At 31.0% G+C, this 20,438-nt stretch overlaps 1 protein-coding gene across 3 annotated transcripts in view; it reads right to left on the bottom strand.

Moving 5' to 3' along the window:
- The window catches only part of LOC143071419 (protein SSUH2 homolog), a 29,806-nt gene extending 13,498 nt beyond the window's left edge, over window positions 1-16,308 (bottom strand). Inside the window, exons 1-8 of one of the 3 annotated variants that reach the window (XM_076245695.1) lie at window positions 16,187-16,308; window positions 11,929-11,957; window positions 11,502-11,523; window positions 8,025-8,162; window positions 5,723-5,789; window positions 4,598-4,727; window positions 1,396-1,456; window positions 632-756 (exon numbers count right to left, since the gene is read on the bottom strand). In XM_076245695.1, coding sequence (XP_076101810.1) covers window positions 632-756; window positions 1,396-1,456; window positions 4,598-4,727; window positions 5,723-5,789; window positions 8,025-8,162; window positions 11,502-11,505 — 525 coding nt within the window. In that variant the 5' untranslated portion in view covers window positions 11,506-11,523; window positions 11,929-11,957; window positions 16,187-16,308. Of the gene's footprint in view, window positions 1-631; window positions 757-1,395; window positions 1,457-4,597; window positions 4,728-5,722; window positions 5,790-8,024; window positions 8,163-11,442; window positions 11,467-11,501; window positions 11,524-11,928; window positions 11,958-16,186 lie in introns of all 3 variants that reach the window. The other 2 variants (XM_076245701.1, XM_076245690.1) reach the window with 2 other exon arrangements.
- Window positions 16,309-20,438: the final 4,130 nt, after the last annotated feature.

The raw sequence follows: 20,438 nt of genomic DNA, 5'->3' as shown, positions 1-20,438 counted from the left end.
CTGTTGTAACAACCAACTTTATTTCTAACAAGTGATATAATGCAAAAAACAGAAAAATTCATTTTTAAATCTTTCATCTTACCGGAATTTTTCAATCAGATCTGATTTTGAAGACCAATTATGTTTATGCTATCTTTCAACCTAAAAATCTTGACGATTTATGAGACTATTTATTTCTTTCCATACTTTATAGTGTGTCTTTCTATGTTGTGATGTTACACTATTGTTTTGTGTAAGGGTGAAGGTTAGTACCTATTATCACATTTAAACCCGTTTGTTTGCACCTGTTCTAGGTCAGGAACTTGATGTTCAGTAGTTGTCATTTATTAATGTGGTTCATAAGTGTTTTCTCCTTTTTCATTTTTTATAAAGATTAGACCATTGATTTTCCTGTATGAAGGGTTTTTCACAAGACATATTTTGAGGCCCTTTATAGCTTACTGTTTGGTGTGAGCCAAGGCTCTGTGTTAAAGAACGTACTTAGACCTATAATGGTATATCTTTTATAAATTGCGACTTGGATACAGAGTTATCTCATTACATTGGCAATCATACCACATCTTCTTATATCTATTTACAGGATTTTGTAATTTCTCTTCTTCACATTTGTGTCCTCGCCCCATACTATTACCTTAGTTGTAGCTGTATGTGGAACTTCTGATTCTCTCTTTTCATCTTTAAACAATTTTTTACACTGAGCAGGGATATCCCATGGTCCAGGGGCTGGTCCATTCTCAGGTCCATCTAATGGTCCTCCTGAATAGTAAAAATAACTCTTTATAATATATAAGCAGGTACACTCCTTGGAACAGGACTTACTCATTATCTGGTCCTGCAAATGGTCCTCCCAAAAATTTACACTGAGCAAATATATCCATGGGACTAAAGGTATGGTTTATATAAGCTAAAGATTCAAGGCAATCAATCCTTCACACGATTTTCAGAAATTTCTTCTCTATTTTCAATTCTTACTAATGAGTGGAACCATGTTTTTTTTGAAAAGGTAAAGTGTGATTGATATTAATTCTTAAAGATGATAACAAATTTATCCTGTAAACAATTTTTGGGTAGCAAAAACTGGGTCTTTTACATTATTTTTATATCTACTGGTATATCATTTTTTTGTCAAATTGTCTTTTATTTTTGATGACAGAGACATTTGACTAAACTTTTAAAACATACTTCATAAAGATGATGCAGGCCATGTTTGGTTTAAAATGGCCAAGTGAGTGTTATAGATATCTTTTTAAGATTGAAAACAGACTCTCGGTGATGACAGAAGTAGACACTAGGTCTTGGGTTTTAGAGCATTAGGAAAATAATCCTTATAATCATAATAACATGTATGAATGAACCCCTTGCTATCTATATCTTATTCTTATAACTTACACTTACCCGTGTATGGTACAAAAGTCCACTCTGTTGATCTGGCTTCTGTGTATGTGTCTAATTCATACTAAAAAAATATAAATCTCATTAGCATCTAAAGAGGTTTAAAGAAACTGATATCACTTTCACTACGTGTGTGTATATATATATATATATATACTAACAGTGTTGTAACCAGATGCTCCGCAGGACACAGCTTTATACGACCGCAGAGGTTGAACCCTGAACGGTTGGGGCAAGTATGGACACAACATTCAAGCTGGATTCAGCTCTAAATTTGGATTGTGATTAAATAGTTGACACAGCATAGGTTTCTGACACAGAATGAATGTGGTCTAATGAACTTAAAATATTTTTTTTGCCTTTGAGCAATTCACTATGCTGTTGAATATTAATCCTCTCAAAAATGTTTGAAGAAATTTTCTTTTTATTTATGAAATCTGAAATGAGAAAAATTTAAGCCCCCCCCCCCATTTTTTTTTTCACATCCCCCTTTCCCTTTTTCCAAAACTGATCTCAATTCAAATTTCTAATGGAGTTTGCAACAATAACTACTCATTTAAATACATCATAAAATATTAAAATTTAAAATAAAGTGCTTGTTATCACTGAATGGTAAAGATTGTTTTAATTTATCAGTTGGTAGTAAAAGTGAATATACATTGTATATTGTATAAAACCAGGTGCTCCGCAGGGCGCAGCTTTATACAACCGCAGAGGTCGAACCCTGAACAGTTGGGGCAAGTATGGACAAAACATTCAAGCGTGATACAGCTCTGAATTTGGATTGTGATCAAATTTTTGACATTATATGGGTTTTTTACACAAAACAAATGTCAAGATTTTACAAATCAATTAAAGATTTCTTCTTCAAACTTATTTAAATCTAAAATTAAATAGTTGACACAGCATAGGTTTCTGACACAGAATGAATGTGGTCTAATGAACTTAAAATTTTTTTTTTTGCCTTTGAGCAATTCACTATGCTGTTGAATATTAATCCTCTCAAAAAAATGTTTGAAGAAATTTCCCCCCCCCTCCCCCATATTTTTTCACATCCCCCTTTCAAATTTCTAATGGAGTTTGCAACAATAACTACTCTTAAATACATCATAAAATATTAAAATGTAAAATAAAGTGCTTGTTATCACTGAATGGTAAAGATTGGTTGGTAGTAAAAGTGAATATACATTGTATATTGTATAAAACAATGATTTAAGTTGATTCAACTACTATTCTGAACAAAGAAAGATAACTCCAATTGAAAATTTCTTGTTATTGCACAATATTGTGCAATTAGATATTTCTTGCTATTGCGCAATACTTTGCAATTGAAAATATTTGCTATTGCACAATACTGTGCAATTGAAGATTTCTTGCTATTGCGCAATACTGTGCAATTGAAAATTTCTTGCTATTGCACAATACTGTGCAATTGAAGATTTCTTGCTATTGCTGAATACTGTGCAATTGAAAATTTCTTGCTATTGCACAATACTTAATATAATAATTTTGGATCCTTATTTGAACCAACTTGAAAACTGGGTCCATAATCAAAAATCTAAGTACATGTTTAGATTCAGCATATCAAAAAAGCCCAAGAATTCATTTTTTGTTAAAATCAAACTTAGTTTAATTTTGGACCCTTTGGACTTTAATGTAGACCAATTTGAAAAAGGGACCAAAAATTAAGAATCTACATACACAGTTAGATTTGGCATATCAAAGAACCCCAATCATTCAATTTTTGATGAAATCAAACAAAGTTTAATTTTGGACCCCGATTTGGACCAACTTGAAAACTGGACCAATAATCAAAATCTAAGTACATTTTTATATTCAGCATATCAAAGAACCCCAAGGATTCAATTTTTGTTAAAATCAAACTAAGTTTAATTTTGGACCCTTTGGAACTTAATGTAGACCAATTTGAAAATGGGACCAAAAATTAAGAATCTACATACACAGTTAGATTCGGCATATCAAAGAACCCCAATTATTCCATTTTTGATGAAATCAAACAAAGTTCAATTTTGGACCCTTTTGGCCCCTTATTCCTAAACTGTTGGGACCAAAACTCCCAAAATCAAACCCAACCTTCCTTTTATGGTCATAAACCTTTTGTTTAAATTTCATAGATTTCTATTTACTTATACTAAAGTTATGGTGCAAAAACCAAGAATAATGCTTATTTAGGCCCCTTTTTGGCCCCTAATTCCTAAACTGTTGGAACCAAAACTCCCAAAATCAATCCCAAACATCCTTTTGTGGTCATAAACCTTGTGTCAAAATTTCATAGATTTCTATTTACTTAAACTGAAGTTATAGTGCGAAAACCAAGAAAATGCTTATTTGGGACCTTTTAGGCCCTTTATTCCTAAAATGTTGGGACCAAAACTCCCAAAATCAATCCCAACCTTTCTTTTGTGGTCATAAACCTTGTGTTAAAATTTCATAGATTTCTATTCACTTTTACTAAAGTTAGAGTGCGAAAACTAAAAGTATTCGGACGACGACGACGACGACGACGACGACGACGACGCCGCCGTGATACCAATATTCGACCAAAAATTTTTCCAATTTTTGTGGTCGTATAAAAATTGTGTAAACTTAAATTTAATGACAGCAACAACAATCTATCGTACTTATCTGAAAAAAGCATTTGTGGCAACCCATCCTGGAATTTTACATTACAACTTTATTTCTCATATTGTTAATGTGAATTAGACATACAGGCCAGTCTTTTAAATATACAGCTTGACTTATTTTGTTTTCACTGATTTATTGTGGGAAACAGAGTGTTTGGGTCCATTGCATTTACACCAACTTTTACAAAATCAAATCTTTCATTTGCGCCACAGGGTTATATTTCATTTGCACCAAAAGATATAAATTATATTGCACCATTTCTTCTGATTTTTCTATTGTGACATTCTAAAATAAAGTGACCATGTCTGATGACATCACATATAAAGAACACAACTTTCTGAAAATCTATGAAAAGGAAGGATAGAAATCATTTGAGAAACAGTTTCCACAACTCTTGTATAACAATATTTCTCCACTCTTAACAGTTAAATTTTAATTCTTTAAAAAGCTTGTCAAACCTTGTGCTTTAAATATTAAAATTTAACTGTCTTGAGTGGAGAAATATTGTTACACAGTGGTAGACTCTATATATATCTAACCTTCTACCCAATAATCTTACATGAAATGCATTAGATGACTGTAATTCTGTAAATGTTAATTCTTCTACAGGCTTTTTACCAAAGCAACAGTTCTCTCCAACATACAGTCTCAATGCTTGTCTGGCCTCATCTTCTGATATAACTGATAGACTGTTAAAACATTTTAAAAAGTTCAAGTTACCATAGCAACAGTTCTCTCCTACATACCGTTCTAATGACTATCTGGCCTCATCTTAAATCACAGCCAAAAATGATAAAACAAATCCAAGATTTTACGCATTGATTAATGAATTAGGGTAGGTCACATTCCAGTCGCATTTTGGTACTGAAGTAATCCCCCACCCTTTTCATGAGGAATTGATGCAGTTCCCCAAGAGGAAAAGCTCTTGCCATGTAAAAGTCTGTTGTTTAATTGTTGAGAGTGTCAAGGGAATGTGTATCACAAAGTGTTTCAGTGTAAGGTCAATATTTAACATATCTGCTACGAAAACTAATTTAATTTTGCGGGGCAGACATGCAATGACAGCATGTAAATTTCAGATCCAAACTGGCTTTTGTCTCATTTTAACCCCCAAATGATCTTGAAATGGACACATAATAAAGTATGCTGGTCATTACCCCATTGTGGAATAAAACAATATTCATGGATTTTATGTGAAAGAAGAAAAACGGGACACCCAATTTCAACTTTATTCATTTTAGTAATATAGATAGTCATGAATAGTTAAAAATGCCCAAATATTGTAACATTTACCCTTCAAGTACTTAAAAGGAGTGGTCTGACAGTTTCAGTCAAAAGAATAGCATGTAGATCTTGACATTCAGAACATTTCTGCTCTGTTCAATTTTCTTTGTCTATCATTGTTTACAACCTGCATTTTACTCCACTGTTATATTTCTAACCATGGCTACCTAGTGTGTTGACAGTTAACCAAGAACAGACAACAGATGCCAAACAATATAGAGAGCTCACACATAACCAGGTGAGCTGAATAATTAGGGATTTTCTCTCCAGCAAAAAACAACAATTACCACATTTCTTTTTATACATTGTTTTAGCTCTGGAAACTTACTGTTGATGTACTTATGTCGAGTTTGTCTGCAAATAAATTTAAATAACCACTATCATAAATTTGTAAACATACTTGGTTATATCTTTTCTTTCTTCCGGTGGCTGTACTACATCTTCAAATGGAGGAGGGGGTAAAAAATCTGGATGAAAAAAATATATTTTCAATTTAAGTGGCAACAACCTTGGTATAAACTGTAAATTGAACATAATTGCATTTTAGATTTATTTTTTCAAAGTCTTTACTTTTGTAACTCAATGTGGAAGTTAGCAGAGAAAGTAAAAATCACAGATACATGTATTACATAGAATATTTTGAAATCTAGCCAATGGGAGATAACCCATGCTTAACACATTTAATCACATTCGTCTCAACTCGGCCGATTCCGTACCCTAATCTAAGGAGAGTAGCGGATTCTATCGAGGATTGCCGAATGATTTAATCAAGGACAAAATTTTGTCAGGTAATAGACGGTAACTATATCTGTACACGATAAATCTATTTCATTATTTAAAGTCATAAGAAACGAGTGACCAGTGAAAAATAATGTTCTTCCAATTCTTACACCAATGCATACAAACATCATAAACTTAGTCTTCTGTGCACGAATTTGTCATTTTTTTCGTGTTAATTTCGTCCAATCGTCAAATTTTTTTTCAATCGGTCAGTGTTGTTATGAAAATATGGCAGGTAATTAAAGTTCGTGTTTTGAAGCCGAAGTTTAACGATTGTCACCTGTTTGTCAACAATCGACAAAAAATCAACAAAAAAGCATTGAAATTCAGCACGTATTTAACATGTAAATTCCGATAACAGTTTATTTTAAGGACATCCATGCGTATTGTGGTCACCAGATTTTTACGAGATGGGTCACACTGAGGTCACTTTGCATACGGAAAATATGTTGGGGGAATTGCCTGGAAGGAAGCAATGAAAATAAAGTAAACTTCTTCTAAATATGAATAAATTAACGAATTTTGTTCAGAAAAAAGTATATGTACATAAGTTTTATAATGAAAACTATCCATTGAGTTATAAAAAAACATATGCATTATTTTTTTTTGATTTGAGATTTCTTATGACTTTAAAGGTGGGTTTACATAGTACAATATTCTATCCTTTTCTATCAGATATTTTTTTTCTAAAATGTAATTTTTTTTCAATGAGCACTAAATTCAGATGTTGTTTGGTAAATGAATAAAAAATCATATCGTGATAACAGAATCCTGTATGATTTTCCAAGACAACAATATCGAATCAGATGAAAAATCGGTTGGAAAATCGAATCTTATGAAAGTACCTTTAGGTACCATTTTCATGAGTAATGTAATGAGCAATTCTATAAAAATTTAGTATTAATTTTTTTATGAATGGATGTTAGAATATCAAAATACATGTGCATCCGATGAAATTATCATATTAAATATCAATATAAAAGTTTCTTTGCTAATAACATTTACTTTTGAAAAAAAAACTTATAATATAGAAAAGTATATATTAATTACGTTATAAAAAGGTAGCATATTAACATGACTATAGCTATTTCAAATTTACCTTTTATAAAAAATTACTGATTACTTGTAAGCTGTACTAACTTAAATACTTTTAGTTCAATAGTTTATGTGAATCTTTCTTGAAGTAACACATTTAAATTGAACTTTAAAAGGGCTTCAATGTATATAAATTTATTTGCAAATTATCAAAATAGGCAATTTATTATTAAATTAAATTTGAAAATTATTTATTACATGGTCTTTGATCATCACTTAAATAATACTTAAGTTTGTTAAAGCTCAGTGATTATAAATTTTTTGAAAAATGTAATAAATGTAATAAAAGACTACATATGCATGACAAATTGTATTTTCTTTTTCATCACATAACTTCAAATATGCACACACATAAATAAATCAATATCCTTACTAAATGATTCACATCCATTTTAAAAGATTTGAATATAACAATTAATCAATATAATCAATCAAATTATAACTTCTGAATATCTCCACTGAATTAATACTATGTAATGAATGTGGGTCCCAATGTCACAGAAATCACCAAGAATTGATGGAAGATGAATTGTATCAAATTAGAAATAAAATTAATGATTAAAAATCATTTGATATTTTCTAATATACTTATATTTTCTGAACCTGTTCTTTGATCATGTTATAATTTTACTATTTAAGAAAGTACATTTAAATTCTTAAATATCATAGTCATAATAACTGATATGTTATCACTGTCATATGGATACAAAAACTTCACCCCGTTCACCCCTTCATTTAATTCCTGTTATTAGAATGATTTTAATATCTTAACCTGCAACATCTGCAGACAAATGATTAAACTGTAAAATGTCATACAAATATCTTACCTCCAGAGAATCCAATATTCTGGTACCCAGGTATTGGGCTCAACCCATCCAGAGTAGGTGCTGTAGGCTCTGGAGGTGCTGCATCTGGATTATGATCTACATCTTCATCTGGCATGTCCCCTGCATACTTTGGCACCTCTATTTTAGGGGGTGGGGTAGAATGTAAAGGTAAAACAATTGACATAGTGAACAGAATAAACAGAATATCCAATGGTTACTACAATAATATTTCTCAATTATTCAAAGACTTCCATCATGAAAGTATTTTTTTACGATACAACAAACCACATTCCATAAATTGATTGCAGATTATACTGATCAGTCACTGCAAAATTCATTAACTGTAAAGGTATGAAGCAATCAAATAAAAATCATGTTTGTGTCTCACATGGGTGGTTGTTATACTTTCACAGAGGATCTTTACAACATAAAGTAAATAAATAACATTCATACTTTACAAGATGTTTGCAGATGAGTATTTAACTCTACATGAAAGGTCAACTAATTGTAATTTTTATTGGAATACCTTCATTCATATTTTACTTAAAATACCGTTAGTCATAATAACCGCACCTTGATATTTCAAAATACAAATTGAATTTTTTTAATTCTTTTTAATAAAACTTAAACTTGTGGTTTAATTTATTATTTCAAAATCAATTTCAGCAAATTCAGTTTATGGGTGAGATATTCAGTAGTAATTGAATATAATGAACTTTTCTATTTATTTTATAAAACATGTTTACAGGATACAATGGTAAAAAGGTCCCACCCAAGAGACAATACACCAGACAAAAGATCAACTGATCATGAATAATACTATACAAAAATCTTTTACCTTTTTCACATTCAAATATTCAATATACAGGAAATTTATATTTTCAAAAATTTTCTTTTTTTTCGTTAATAAAATGTATGCTTCCTTAACTTTTAAAATTACAATGAAAATTTCATACAAAGCAAATATAAACACAAAAAAATACAAACAGAAGATTATTTTTTAATATTACAAGATATATAAAAAATTGAAATTGATAGTAGAGAAAATTTGCCTTCAACAGTAACATGTAGCTCTAAATAGCATTTTAATTTCAATGAAATATGTAAAATTATGAAACAGAAAATATATTTACCCTTCACCTATTCATTTTACTTTTCATAGTATTAGACCAAAGTTATGTCATATTCAAACTTACTAACCGGGGAAAACTGTGGATTCATGTGTATTTTTTTAATTTTCAAGGGTACCAATTTTCATGGATTAAGGAAAATTAGCATGTTCGTGGATATTTAATTTCATGGTTTTATTGTAGTCTGCATATAAGTCTATAGAAAATTTGATTTTCATTGACATTAAATATTGTGGTTAACCTGTACCCACAAAATCCATGAAAATAATATGGTATCCATTTATAAAATAACACAGTTTGATGGTTTTACATTTGTCATTTTAGGGTAATTTATGGCTTACTATGTGATATGGGATTGGCTCATTGTTAAAGGCCATACAGTGACCTTTATGGGTGAGATATTCAGTAGTAATTGAATATAATGATCTTTTCTGTTTATTTTATAAATATAAAAATTATTAATTTCTGTGTCATTTGGTCTCTTGTGAAGAGTTGTCTCGTTAGCAATCATATCACATCTTTTTTTATTATATCCAACAAATAATAATGAATCCATATTAGATACTTTTTGCTATAATTTGTTCTTTGCTTTGAATACCTAATTCTGGTGGTGATGTTTCACAGTGAACAAGTTTGATAGATTTAGACTACAACAGAATGGTTTCTGGTACAGGGTTAATATAAAAAGAAAGATGTGGTATGATTGCCAATGAGACAACTCTTCACTAAATGACATGTAAATTAACAACTATAGGTAACTGTATGTGTACTAGTAATACTACTTAAGGTGACAGACCTTATTAGAAACATCCTACAGTTGAAACCAAAGTTACAAGATTATCACTTATCACCAAAATTGACAACTGTCATTTTCACCAACCAAATATACTAGCTGAGTAAAAGCTCAGACAGAAATTAACATGCATGAAAGTAGGTTGAAATAATTACACCACCCACCTACCATGCCTAGCATTTACAATGAAAAGAGGGTAAAACTACACTGCACAGACTGCAGTGCATTTGGGTCATTCCAGAGCAGTGTTTTCAGTGGCTAGCATTATTTACCTATAAACTTTAATACATATCTCTTAATTTATCACTTATTATAAACAGCGAAAACAAATAAGCCTTGACAAATACAAAATGAATGCTTGAAAAGATTGAGGTTTACTTTACTCAAGCATTCATTTGGGCAGAGTTTTGCTTACAGTAAGCTGGTGAAGTTGAAGCAAAATTCTGCCAATAATAAGCTAAAATAAACTAGCAAATTCAAGTGCATTTACAGAGAGGGTTGTGAAATGGTGGAGTAAAGAATGATGCCTGATGGTTTAATTTCTATATGTCTTTCCTTCATTCTAAGTCTAATCATAACAATTTCTATATAAATCTATAGGTAACTTATGTAAAAATTTCAGAAGAGATATAAATCAGATTGTTTCTACATAAGTGAAACTTTTCAAATATTTGTGTTTCAGGTTTCTTATCAGCCTGCTGTAAACTCTGAAATTTTTGCAATGACTTTTTTTTTTTTTTTACAAAAATAGCACAGAAATAGTTTTTGCCCAAAAATTTTGATTGCATTATTCGAACCATTTTCTGAAATCATAATAATTTAAATATTGCATTTATATTTCTGTCCATTTTTCAAGAATCCAATAGTATATATACAAGTGCACAGAATTTGTAAACTTTACTTTTTTTAAGTTTCATACCTTACATGTGTACATCCTTATCATGAACTGTCTAAACCTTTCAGAAAAAATTAAATTTGTTGTTGGGCTGCTGTAAGTTTGATGTGAAACTTACCATTATAAAGATATCAAGCTGAGTTATTTATTCGGAAATAAAAGGAGTTGTGATGAAAGACATCTACTAAACAACACAAACAAACAAACAAAAAACAATTACCGGTACAAGTAAATATCACAAAAGGACCTTACCTATAAGAAACCTGAAACACATATAACAGGCTATTATTTAAACTTGGAATTATTTTTAATTATGGAATTTGCTTGTTTTCTTGTTATTGAAATTTTTAATAAATTCCATGTTTATTGTGTACTGAAATGTTCTGTGCTGTGCACAACACTTTCCATAACAAAGAAAATAGTTTATTTTCAATAGAATGTGCTGTGCCGCGCACAACACTATCTAACCAAAATACATTTCAAAAGATTATAATACCAAAAAAACATGGAATTTATTAAAAATTTTAAACACAAGAAATTATGCAAATTCCATAATTAAAAATAATTCCAAGTTCAAATAATAGCTTGTTATATACTTACTTGTTTGGCCTATGACCTATAAAGCTATGAAAATAAACAAGTTCTGATGAGACACTTACCCATGAACACTGAAGAGGTAACCTAGGTTTCAACATGGTTTCCATTAATTAAAGAATTACAATATCTTTTGTAATAACGAAAAAAAATACTTTCCAGTTCGTACAGTAAAGAGTTATACAACAAGAACATATATTACATTTTAAACAGAATTACAAGCTTTTTTATTTGTTGCCGTTGTTATTTCAAGATAAATAGGGTGATTCTGCAAATTAAGGAACAGGTGTTTTACTGAATTTATGAAAGAAAATGTGGAAACGAACAACAAATTATAAGACACAAAATTGGAAAGGTCTGGATATTGTTGAATTTTGAAAGGACTTACTATCTATATTCAAACACATGCTCTCAATGTGTGTTGGGTGGGGTATTAAAAAGCTCTTGCCTTGTTGATATTAGACGGACAATATCTATGATGAAGATTCTTACCTCCTGTCTGTCCACCCTCTGCAGAGTTGCTAAAATATAAAGACAGAGTGGTAGTCAAAATATAAGTTATAGTAAACATGTTATTTAGGTGGTACCTAACACTACAGGGAGAGAACTCTGTAAAAATTAGCTAAAACGTTTAAATCACGTTGTATTCCTAAGGAAATACTAAGCGTCTTAATGATCTAAATTAGTGTTTGTCAAACTGCTGTGTATCCAATGATTTTTTTCCAAGAAAGTCTTTGGTTCAATGTTTTTGAAGTTTTTATATTTTTGTCAAAGGGTCAAAGTAAATATTTTGTTAAAATTTTATGAAATTAAACAAACCAAATTTATTTTAGTCCAGGTGTTTGGTACCACCTTAATTTTCTGACCATGCCAGACCCATTATTGGTAGTCAAAATCTTTTTAAAAATCAGGTGCTCCGCAGGGCGCAGCTTTATAGACCCTAGTGGTCGAACCCTGAACAGTTGGGGCAAATTTGGTCACAATATTCAAGCTTGATACTGTTTGAATTTGGATTGTGATCAAATTTTTGACATAATGTATGTTTTTGTCAAAAAATTAATGTGGTCAAAGATCTAACAAATCTATTGCACAATACTATTTAATTGAAATTGCTTCTTGAAGCTTTTCAAAATTCGAAATTTGAAAAATTGTGAAAAAAATGGAATCCCTTAAAATAATGGTAAACAAAAAATCCATCCCCAACTTGAAAACCCCCTTATAGCAATAACCCTTAAACTCAATCCCATGCTTTCCTTTGTAGTATTGAACCTTGTAGTACAATTTCAGAGAGATCCATACACTTAAACACAAGTTATTGTCATGATTGTTTGGAAACTAAAAACATTCTTCTTTTTGGCCCTTTTTTTGGCCCCTAATTCCTACATATTTTGGGCAATTAACCCAAAACTTAAGCCTCTTCTTTGTTTTATGGTACATAGTGGTACAATTTCAGAGAGATCCATACAATTACACACAAGTTATTGTCTGGAAACTAGAAAAATACTTGTTTTGGCTCCTTTTTGGCCCATATTTCCTAAACTTTGGCCCCATAACCCCTAAAATGAAATCAAAACCTTCTACTTGTAGTTTTCAACATGGCGGTATAATTTCAGAGCAAATGAAATACTTGTACACAAGTTATTATCCTGAAACTAGAAAAATGCTTCTTTTGGGTCCCTTTTGGGCGGCTAATTTCTAAACAATTGGGACCATCATCCCCAAAATTGATCCCAACCTTCCTTTTGTGGTATTGAACCTTCTGAAAAAAATTCATAAAGATCTATCCACTTAAACTAAAGTTATTATCCGGAAACAATGTGTCTTCGGACGATGATGCAGACGACAACATCATACCATTATACGATCCAAAAATTTTTTGGGGGTCGTATAAAAGTGATGTAGTTGTTTGATGCTAATCATTTTATATAATTAATCCAGAGGGTTTAGTTAAGGGGGTTGTGAGTTAGAATCCCTTACAGTGCAGGTGAACTTCTAAACGGTTACCTATTCAACACTATAATTAGATCATTGAATATTGTTTTTATTGGTATAAATACTGATTCTGTTATCAGTAAATCAAAAGCAAACTAAATATTATTTTTATATACATATACACATTCATGGATCGACAATCTGTCGATACCTGTATCTTGGCATTGCACAAGGTCATGTTTTTCTCTGACTGTTTATGATGTCTTTACATTGGATGTTGGTTATGTACTGATTGATAACTTAGTCTTAGATGCATGATTTTTTTTTTATTAGTTGTTAGTGGCTTTAAACTAGCTGTGAGTAACTGCCAGTACTTTCAGATCAATATAAAGCATCTTTTTGATGTTGGGATATACAAGTACCCGACCAAGTCCTCTCTGTGTTTTTGTTAGATGTATTTCTATTTGTATCCAACTGATGAGTTAAGCCTTTTTCAACTGAATTTTATAGTTCGTTCTTGTATGTTGTACTGTTACAACACTGTTCCAGGTAAGGGGGTGGGAGTGAATCCCGCTTACAGGTTTAACCCTGCCACATTCTGTATATATGTGCCTGTCCCAAGTCAGGAGCCTGTAACAGTGGTTGTCGTTTGATGATGTGTTGCATATTTGTTTTTTGTTTATTTTAACATAAACTAGGCCTTAGTTTTCTTGTTTGATTAATTGTTTTACATTTGTCATTTTGGGGTCTTTTTTAGCTGACTATCTTATATGGGTTTTGATCATTGTTGATGGCTGTACAGTGACTTATAGTTGTTAATTTGTGTTTTTTGGTCTCTTGCGGAGAGTTGTCTTATTGACAATCATACCACATCTTCCTTTTTATATTATTGACACCAATCTTAATTGACTAAGATTGTCAATTTTCCTACTGAAGGTTGTTGGTTTTCTCTGGGGCACTCACTCATTTGTATTTCTTTAATGTCTGTTTATGCTAATATATTCCTAATCACAAAGTTTCAGAAGAGGACAGAAAGATAATACAATGTAAGCATTTTCCTAATTACTGTTTAACTATCCAATATTTTTTGTATGGAAATGGAATTGGACACAAATGACGGAAAGACAAATGTAGTCATTTACTCTAGTCAAACTTTGTTCCAAGAAATTTTTTTATGACCTTAGGTTTAACAATGAACCATAGAGATTTGAAGCATGTTTCTAGAATGCACTGAAGCAGATATGTTTTTAGGTGTAGTACCACAAAATCAGAGTGCGTCACATGTACATCTGATTGCATACAAAAATAGGTCGAAAATAATATTTCCTTAAATTTGAAAGTTGTAGATACTTTATTTCATATCAATTTCATTTCATTGCAGCAAAACATTTCTGGGTCATAAACCTTATATCTTGGGTATTTTTAAAAGCACCATTATTTCTTTATTTGGCCCACAGTTGGTCCTGTCATTATCAGAGTAGGTCATGTCACTTTTTCTAAAGTTTCTTACAATTTTTTTTAATTTTTTTTCTTAAATCTATTTATCAAATGATGAAATCTGATTAAATTTCAAATTTGAGATCAATCCTTTGAAAATTGAAAAAGTTATAATTTGCATTTTTCATTTGGTCCTGTCATTCGGGTCCGTGTAACACTTATCAATTCAAAGTTTTAAAAAGTTTTGAAATTTTAGATTTTTGGAATTTTGATCAAAGCTTTAAAATATCAAAATTTCAAATTGTGTAAAAGTTTTGAAATTTTGAAATTTTAACCAAATTATTAAAATATTAAAATTCTAAATATCGTTTTTAAATTTGATAGTTTATTTTGTAATTAAAAATGATTTGATATATTTCATGCTATTTATTTAATATAAGAATGATTGTTATCAGAGCTGTGTTTACATCAGTGTTTACAGGTACCCCTCTTTTCGCCCCGTTTCTATTTTTGATATTTTAATCAAAAATTTAAAAAATCAAACTTTCAAAAAGTGAAATAATCAAAATGGCACGTTAGAAGGGGGAGGACAGGGGTAAGGGAGACAGGGAGAAAGGGGGTAGGAGAAAGGAGAAAGGAGAGGAAGGCTGGGAGAAAGGAGAAAAAATAAAATATCTCTCCTTTTAAAAACTTTTCTAATATTTCAAGAAAAAATATCTCAAAAGGAGATGTTTTATTCTAATGGGAGAAAGGAGAACGGAGAAAGGAGAAGAGGGGTGGGAGAAGGGAGAAGGGTACCCCCCTGTCCTCCCCCTCACGTTAGGTTTAATATTTTAAAAGTTTTGATAAAATTCCTAAACTATCAAATTTATAAGCGATATTTAGAATTTTAATATTTTAATAATTTGGTTAAAATTTCAAAATTTCAAAACTTTTACACGATTTGAAATTTTGATATTTTAAAACTTTGACCAAAATTCCAAAAATCTAAAATTTCAAAACTTTGAATTGATAAGTGTTACACGGACCCATTCGGTCCAGTCATTAGTGTAACCCATGGTTTACTTCTCGGGTGAAGAAATCTGGTACATCTGACTACCAGCTAATCACTTTAGGCTCTTCAATGTTTGGCCTTATCAATAATCAAGTTTTAGAAAAAATAATAAAACTTGTTTCTTGTTTACATTGCATAATGAAAACGTCAGCATCTTTTTATGAATCACGAATGCATTTGATTATCACTTTGTAGTATACTTTCCAAAACGGAAAACTTTTATGGGCGGGTCTATTTTCGTTTTTGACAAGTCCCCAAATCGCAACCGTATAGTGTTGTAAATGTATATTAATATAAACGAATGAAAGTATGCTTGTCATGTTTTACCTGTTATCCATTTTACTACAGCTCTTTTTCTGTTGGTTTTCTTCAAAGTGGTCACTCTCCAACTGGTCCAAAACAAGAAACCGGACACAAAAGTATGGTCAGTCTCAGTACCAGCGAACCACAATTTTTAAAACAAACAAGTAATAAGTTGCCTTCTTAAAAGAAAAAGAAATGCAATCGTGAACCTAATTAATGCAAGTTAGGTTATATAAGATAATTTTTTTTATAAAAATGCATGATTTCACCTTATTCATAGAACTTGTTTATAAATGTACTTTTAATAAAATATAAGTATCAAATATCATAAAAAGTAAAATCTCAAAAATATTGAACTCCGAGGAAAATTCAAAAAGGAAAGTCCCTAATCAAATGGCAAAATCAAAAGCTCAAACACATTAAACGTACGGGTAACGACTCTCATATTCCTGACGTGGTACAGGCATTTTCTTATGTGAAAAATGGTGGATTAAATATGGTTTTAAAGATAGCTAAACCTCTCACTTCAAGCTTGTTTTACAGTCGCATCAAATTCCATGATTATATTGACAACGATGGATGAACAAAACAAATAGACATAGAGTATAGATAAAAATGTCAAAATAGGGATACAGCAGTCAACATTGTGTTTTAATCTTAATCACTATAAAAACCACCAAATATGTAACAAAGAAGTACAAAATGGCATATACATATATAGACCAAGCATCATGATTAGCTAAAATTAAGGAAGAATACACATATTTACCATAGTACAACACATTAGGATAATATGGTCTTAAGCAATGTCTAGCTTAAAAAGCAGGTTGTCAATTTATACCGTTTCCCATATTTGCATATTAAAACGCATATAAATGATGATATTGGAGAAGGAAGACTGCTTCTTTTATCTCAATTCTTTTCTTGGATAAGATGAAATTTCATGTTCACCGACTCCAATTCTCATATTTGATTTATAACCTACTAAAACGTATGTCCAAATTATAAAAAAAAAAGTCTGCCAAACTAAAACCAATAATTAATAAGGAATGTGCTCTATGACATGTATCAACAATTCGTTTGTATTTTTGTCTAGACGCTGTCTAATTAACCAAAGGATTTTTCTATGTCTGTTAGATTCCATATTAACGGTTAATTATGTTTTGTCACACATTACTGATTGAACAAACACATCCTATTTCGCTTTTTTTTTTATATCTCGTAGCTTATGTCCCTTTAATGTCTTTAACATATTAAAAATAAATCAAACATTTAAACATTCAGCCTTATTTTCATAATTTGAGAAACGCCACTCTATATGATTCTAATGAAGGCAATTGATACAAATGGACAAACATGCAATTCGGTTCTACGAACACGTTACTGATGAAGGCTTTTTGATACAAAATTGCAAATGGAATTGGCTTTGCAGTCAGTAAACTTAACTAAATCTTTGAAGTTTTTATTTTAAATTGCCGCTGTTGAAAAAAAATAAATTCAGGATGATATTGGTCCTATACCTCATTGATTTTAAAGTTAAATCTACCTTTCATATCAATACACATTTATGCATTGTACTACGAATAGGCAAACATGTTATCCAGAGGGTGTCTGTTTCACGTTTGCCTGAAATCTTATGTACAGTCACGTACGGCTTATCGAAAGTGCGAACGTTTATTGAGTTCAGACATTGTCATGCACCTTTCTCTGGTGTTGAACATTCCATTCGATGACAATCTCTATGGGCAGGGCGTAATAAACAACTGCAACTTTCTTCTAGTGGTCTACACTGAAATTAAGCTATGTATTCAATTTGATTATTTGCTAGCCATCAGATATTAGAAGTTAACAGTACGAGTGTGCTTTGATTTTTCAAATCACGATTTAAATTTACCGGAATCACTCATGCGAATGTGTGATATAACCGTTTAATAACCTACTTTACTTTACAGTACACAACACTGTTATTGAAAATAAAACATGTCGTAGTTTATAATAAACTTTCGCTCACTTTGGACAAGGACATTATATACACATGGGTCAGAAGGGAAGCAAAGGAAACAAAGGTAATAATTAATAAGACATTGAGTGTCGTCTCTGTTTATATTTGAAATAGGTCAACCGAAACATATTGAGATAATCGAAATTATACACTAACATATATTAGTATAGATTGATCAGTCTAATCTTATTTATTATATTGACACACCACAACCATATGTTTGTTTTTGTTTTTACATATGGCTATACGAGTTGTATAATGTGCAAGAAAATACTAATTATAGATGTTTCATGTTTTTTTTAATTCTTAATTCTTGCTGTATTTCTATTTGAAGATTTTTTCCATTTTGCTCTTTCAATTACTATTTTTAACACCCCCCACCCCCCCCCCCCAAATGGATGTAATAAGGTGCTCTGAAATGGTACGTGCGCGAGTTCTATCTCCAATATTTTTCTTTTGTAGTCTTGTCTCTCGATGCAATTTAAAAATACAACGATAATTAAGTCGTATTCGACCGTATGCCACAAACGACAAAAAAAAAAAAGAATGGAGTAAGATTGACTGTTCTTACGGAAAGTGAAATATATCTTTATAAAAGTCAGGGGTGGGTCCAGGTAAGGGCGTAATGGGCGTATGCCCCCTTTTAAAAAACAAACAAACAAAAACCTATCGTAATCTGCTTATATTGTATTGAATATGGCAATTTATCATATTCATTAATTTATGGAGAGAATTCGGCATACAAAATTTCAAACTCTGACACTTTAACTATAAAATTTACATGTTCCAAGTCAGGAACCGTTGCATTAGTGCATTTCACAATTAATTTATGTTTTTAGCCACAAAAAAAAAAAACGCCCCTGAAAGTGAGGTTATATGTGGTATAATTGCCTATGAGACAACTACGTATATATCCACCAGAATTAAAATGAAGTGGTAGAATAAAGTAATTATAGGCCACCATGCATGACCATTTGTTACACATATAGACCATATATATCAGTTTTGATGTCGTCCACAAAATATTCTTAAAGTTGACATATGAACGATTTTATACTAGACAAATTAAAACGTAAAAAAAAATTAGAATTCAACAATACGAATCAATACGTATCTGCTCAAAATCCGATGTGAAAACTACCTTTCTTTTGTAGGACCTTCAGTTAATCCACAGAGTGGCCAGTATGGATGGTTTAAATTTCTTTGTGACAGTTCAGAAGAGAATATTTTTCTATTTCTCAAAGAAAACTCTTCGATAGTAAACATCTCTATGAGAGTTAGTAAGTTAAATACTGTTGGTTTATATATAACAATGCCAAATATATCCTGTTATACCAGGGAGAACTATACTCATACTAAGATATTTACACATCCATATAAATAAAAAGAAAATCACCAAAGGATTACCAAAGATCTAATTATTTGTAACAGAGACATATATACACATGTATATATGTCTCTGTTTGTAACATATTGTTCGAGGCCTGCCGTTAAAGGAGTAGGTTCAGTAAGACCCCTTTTTTGCCCAAAATATAGCAGTTTTAGAAAATTGTGAAAAAGTAATCTTTAAGCTATATTTTGGAAAGTAAAATGCTTCTGCTACATAAATGAGAGCTGTTTTTGACAATACAATGCACACATATCGCGTTCTAGCATCATTAAGTCATGCTAAAATACTGAAATCTTCAAAATCTTAGCATTTTGGTTAATTTTTACACGGTTTCCGTCTAAAATGAAAGTGGCCGCATTCGTGTTCATTCATAATATTGAAATGTAAGTTGTATTTGATAATAATACAAACCATATATAAAGGTTGAGGATGAACACGGATGCGACCACTTTCATTTTTGACAAAAACCATCTAAAAAGTGACGTTTTTTGGCATATTTGATACATTTTTCATATTTAAGCTTGAATCAGCGTGTTTTTAATAACTAAATCAGTTAAAATCTTTCACCTAAACTAATCGAATCAATTGAAATAGACACTTAAGTGTTTATAAAGTTGTCCAAAAACTTTCGTTAGATGAACCTGAAATTTGAGGCCAAAATCGGCCCTTACCGGACCTACTCCTTTTATCATGATAGAGTTATTAATTGCAAGGAAGCCATTGCATTAATGCCATTCCAACTGACAAAGTTGAAGCTGTTCTTAAATGATTTTACGAACGCCACCATGATTTTGTTGCCCGATTTTTAATATACCGAATGTGACAGTGTTATCACTGTATTTTTACGCAACACGACTGGTGCTACTAGTGAGAAGTAACTGCTA

Source organism: Mytilus galloprovincialis, chromosome 1, assembly GCF_965363235.1.
Source record: "Mytilus galloprovincialis chromosome 1, xbMytGall1.hap1.1, whole genome shotgun sequence".
NCBI classification, from domain to species: domain Eukaryota; kingdom Metazoa; phylum Mollusca; class Bivalvia; order Mytilida; family Mytilidae; genus Mytilus; species Mytilus galloprovincialis.
This window is presented reverse-complemented; position numbering and strand designations above follow the sequence as displayed.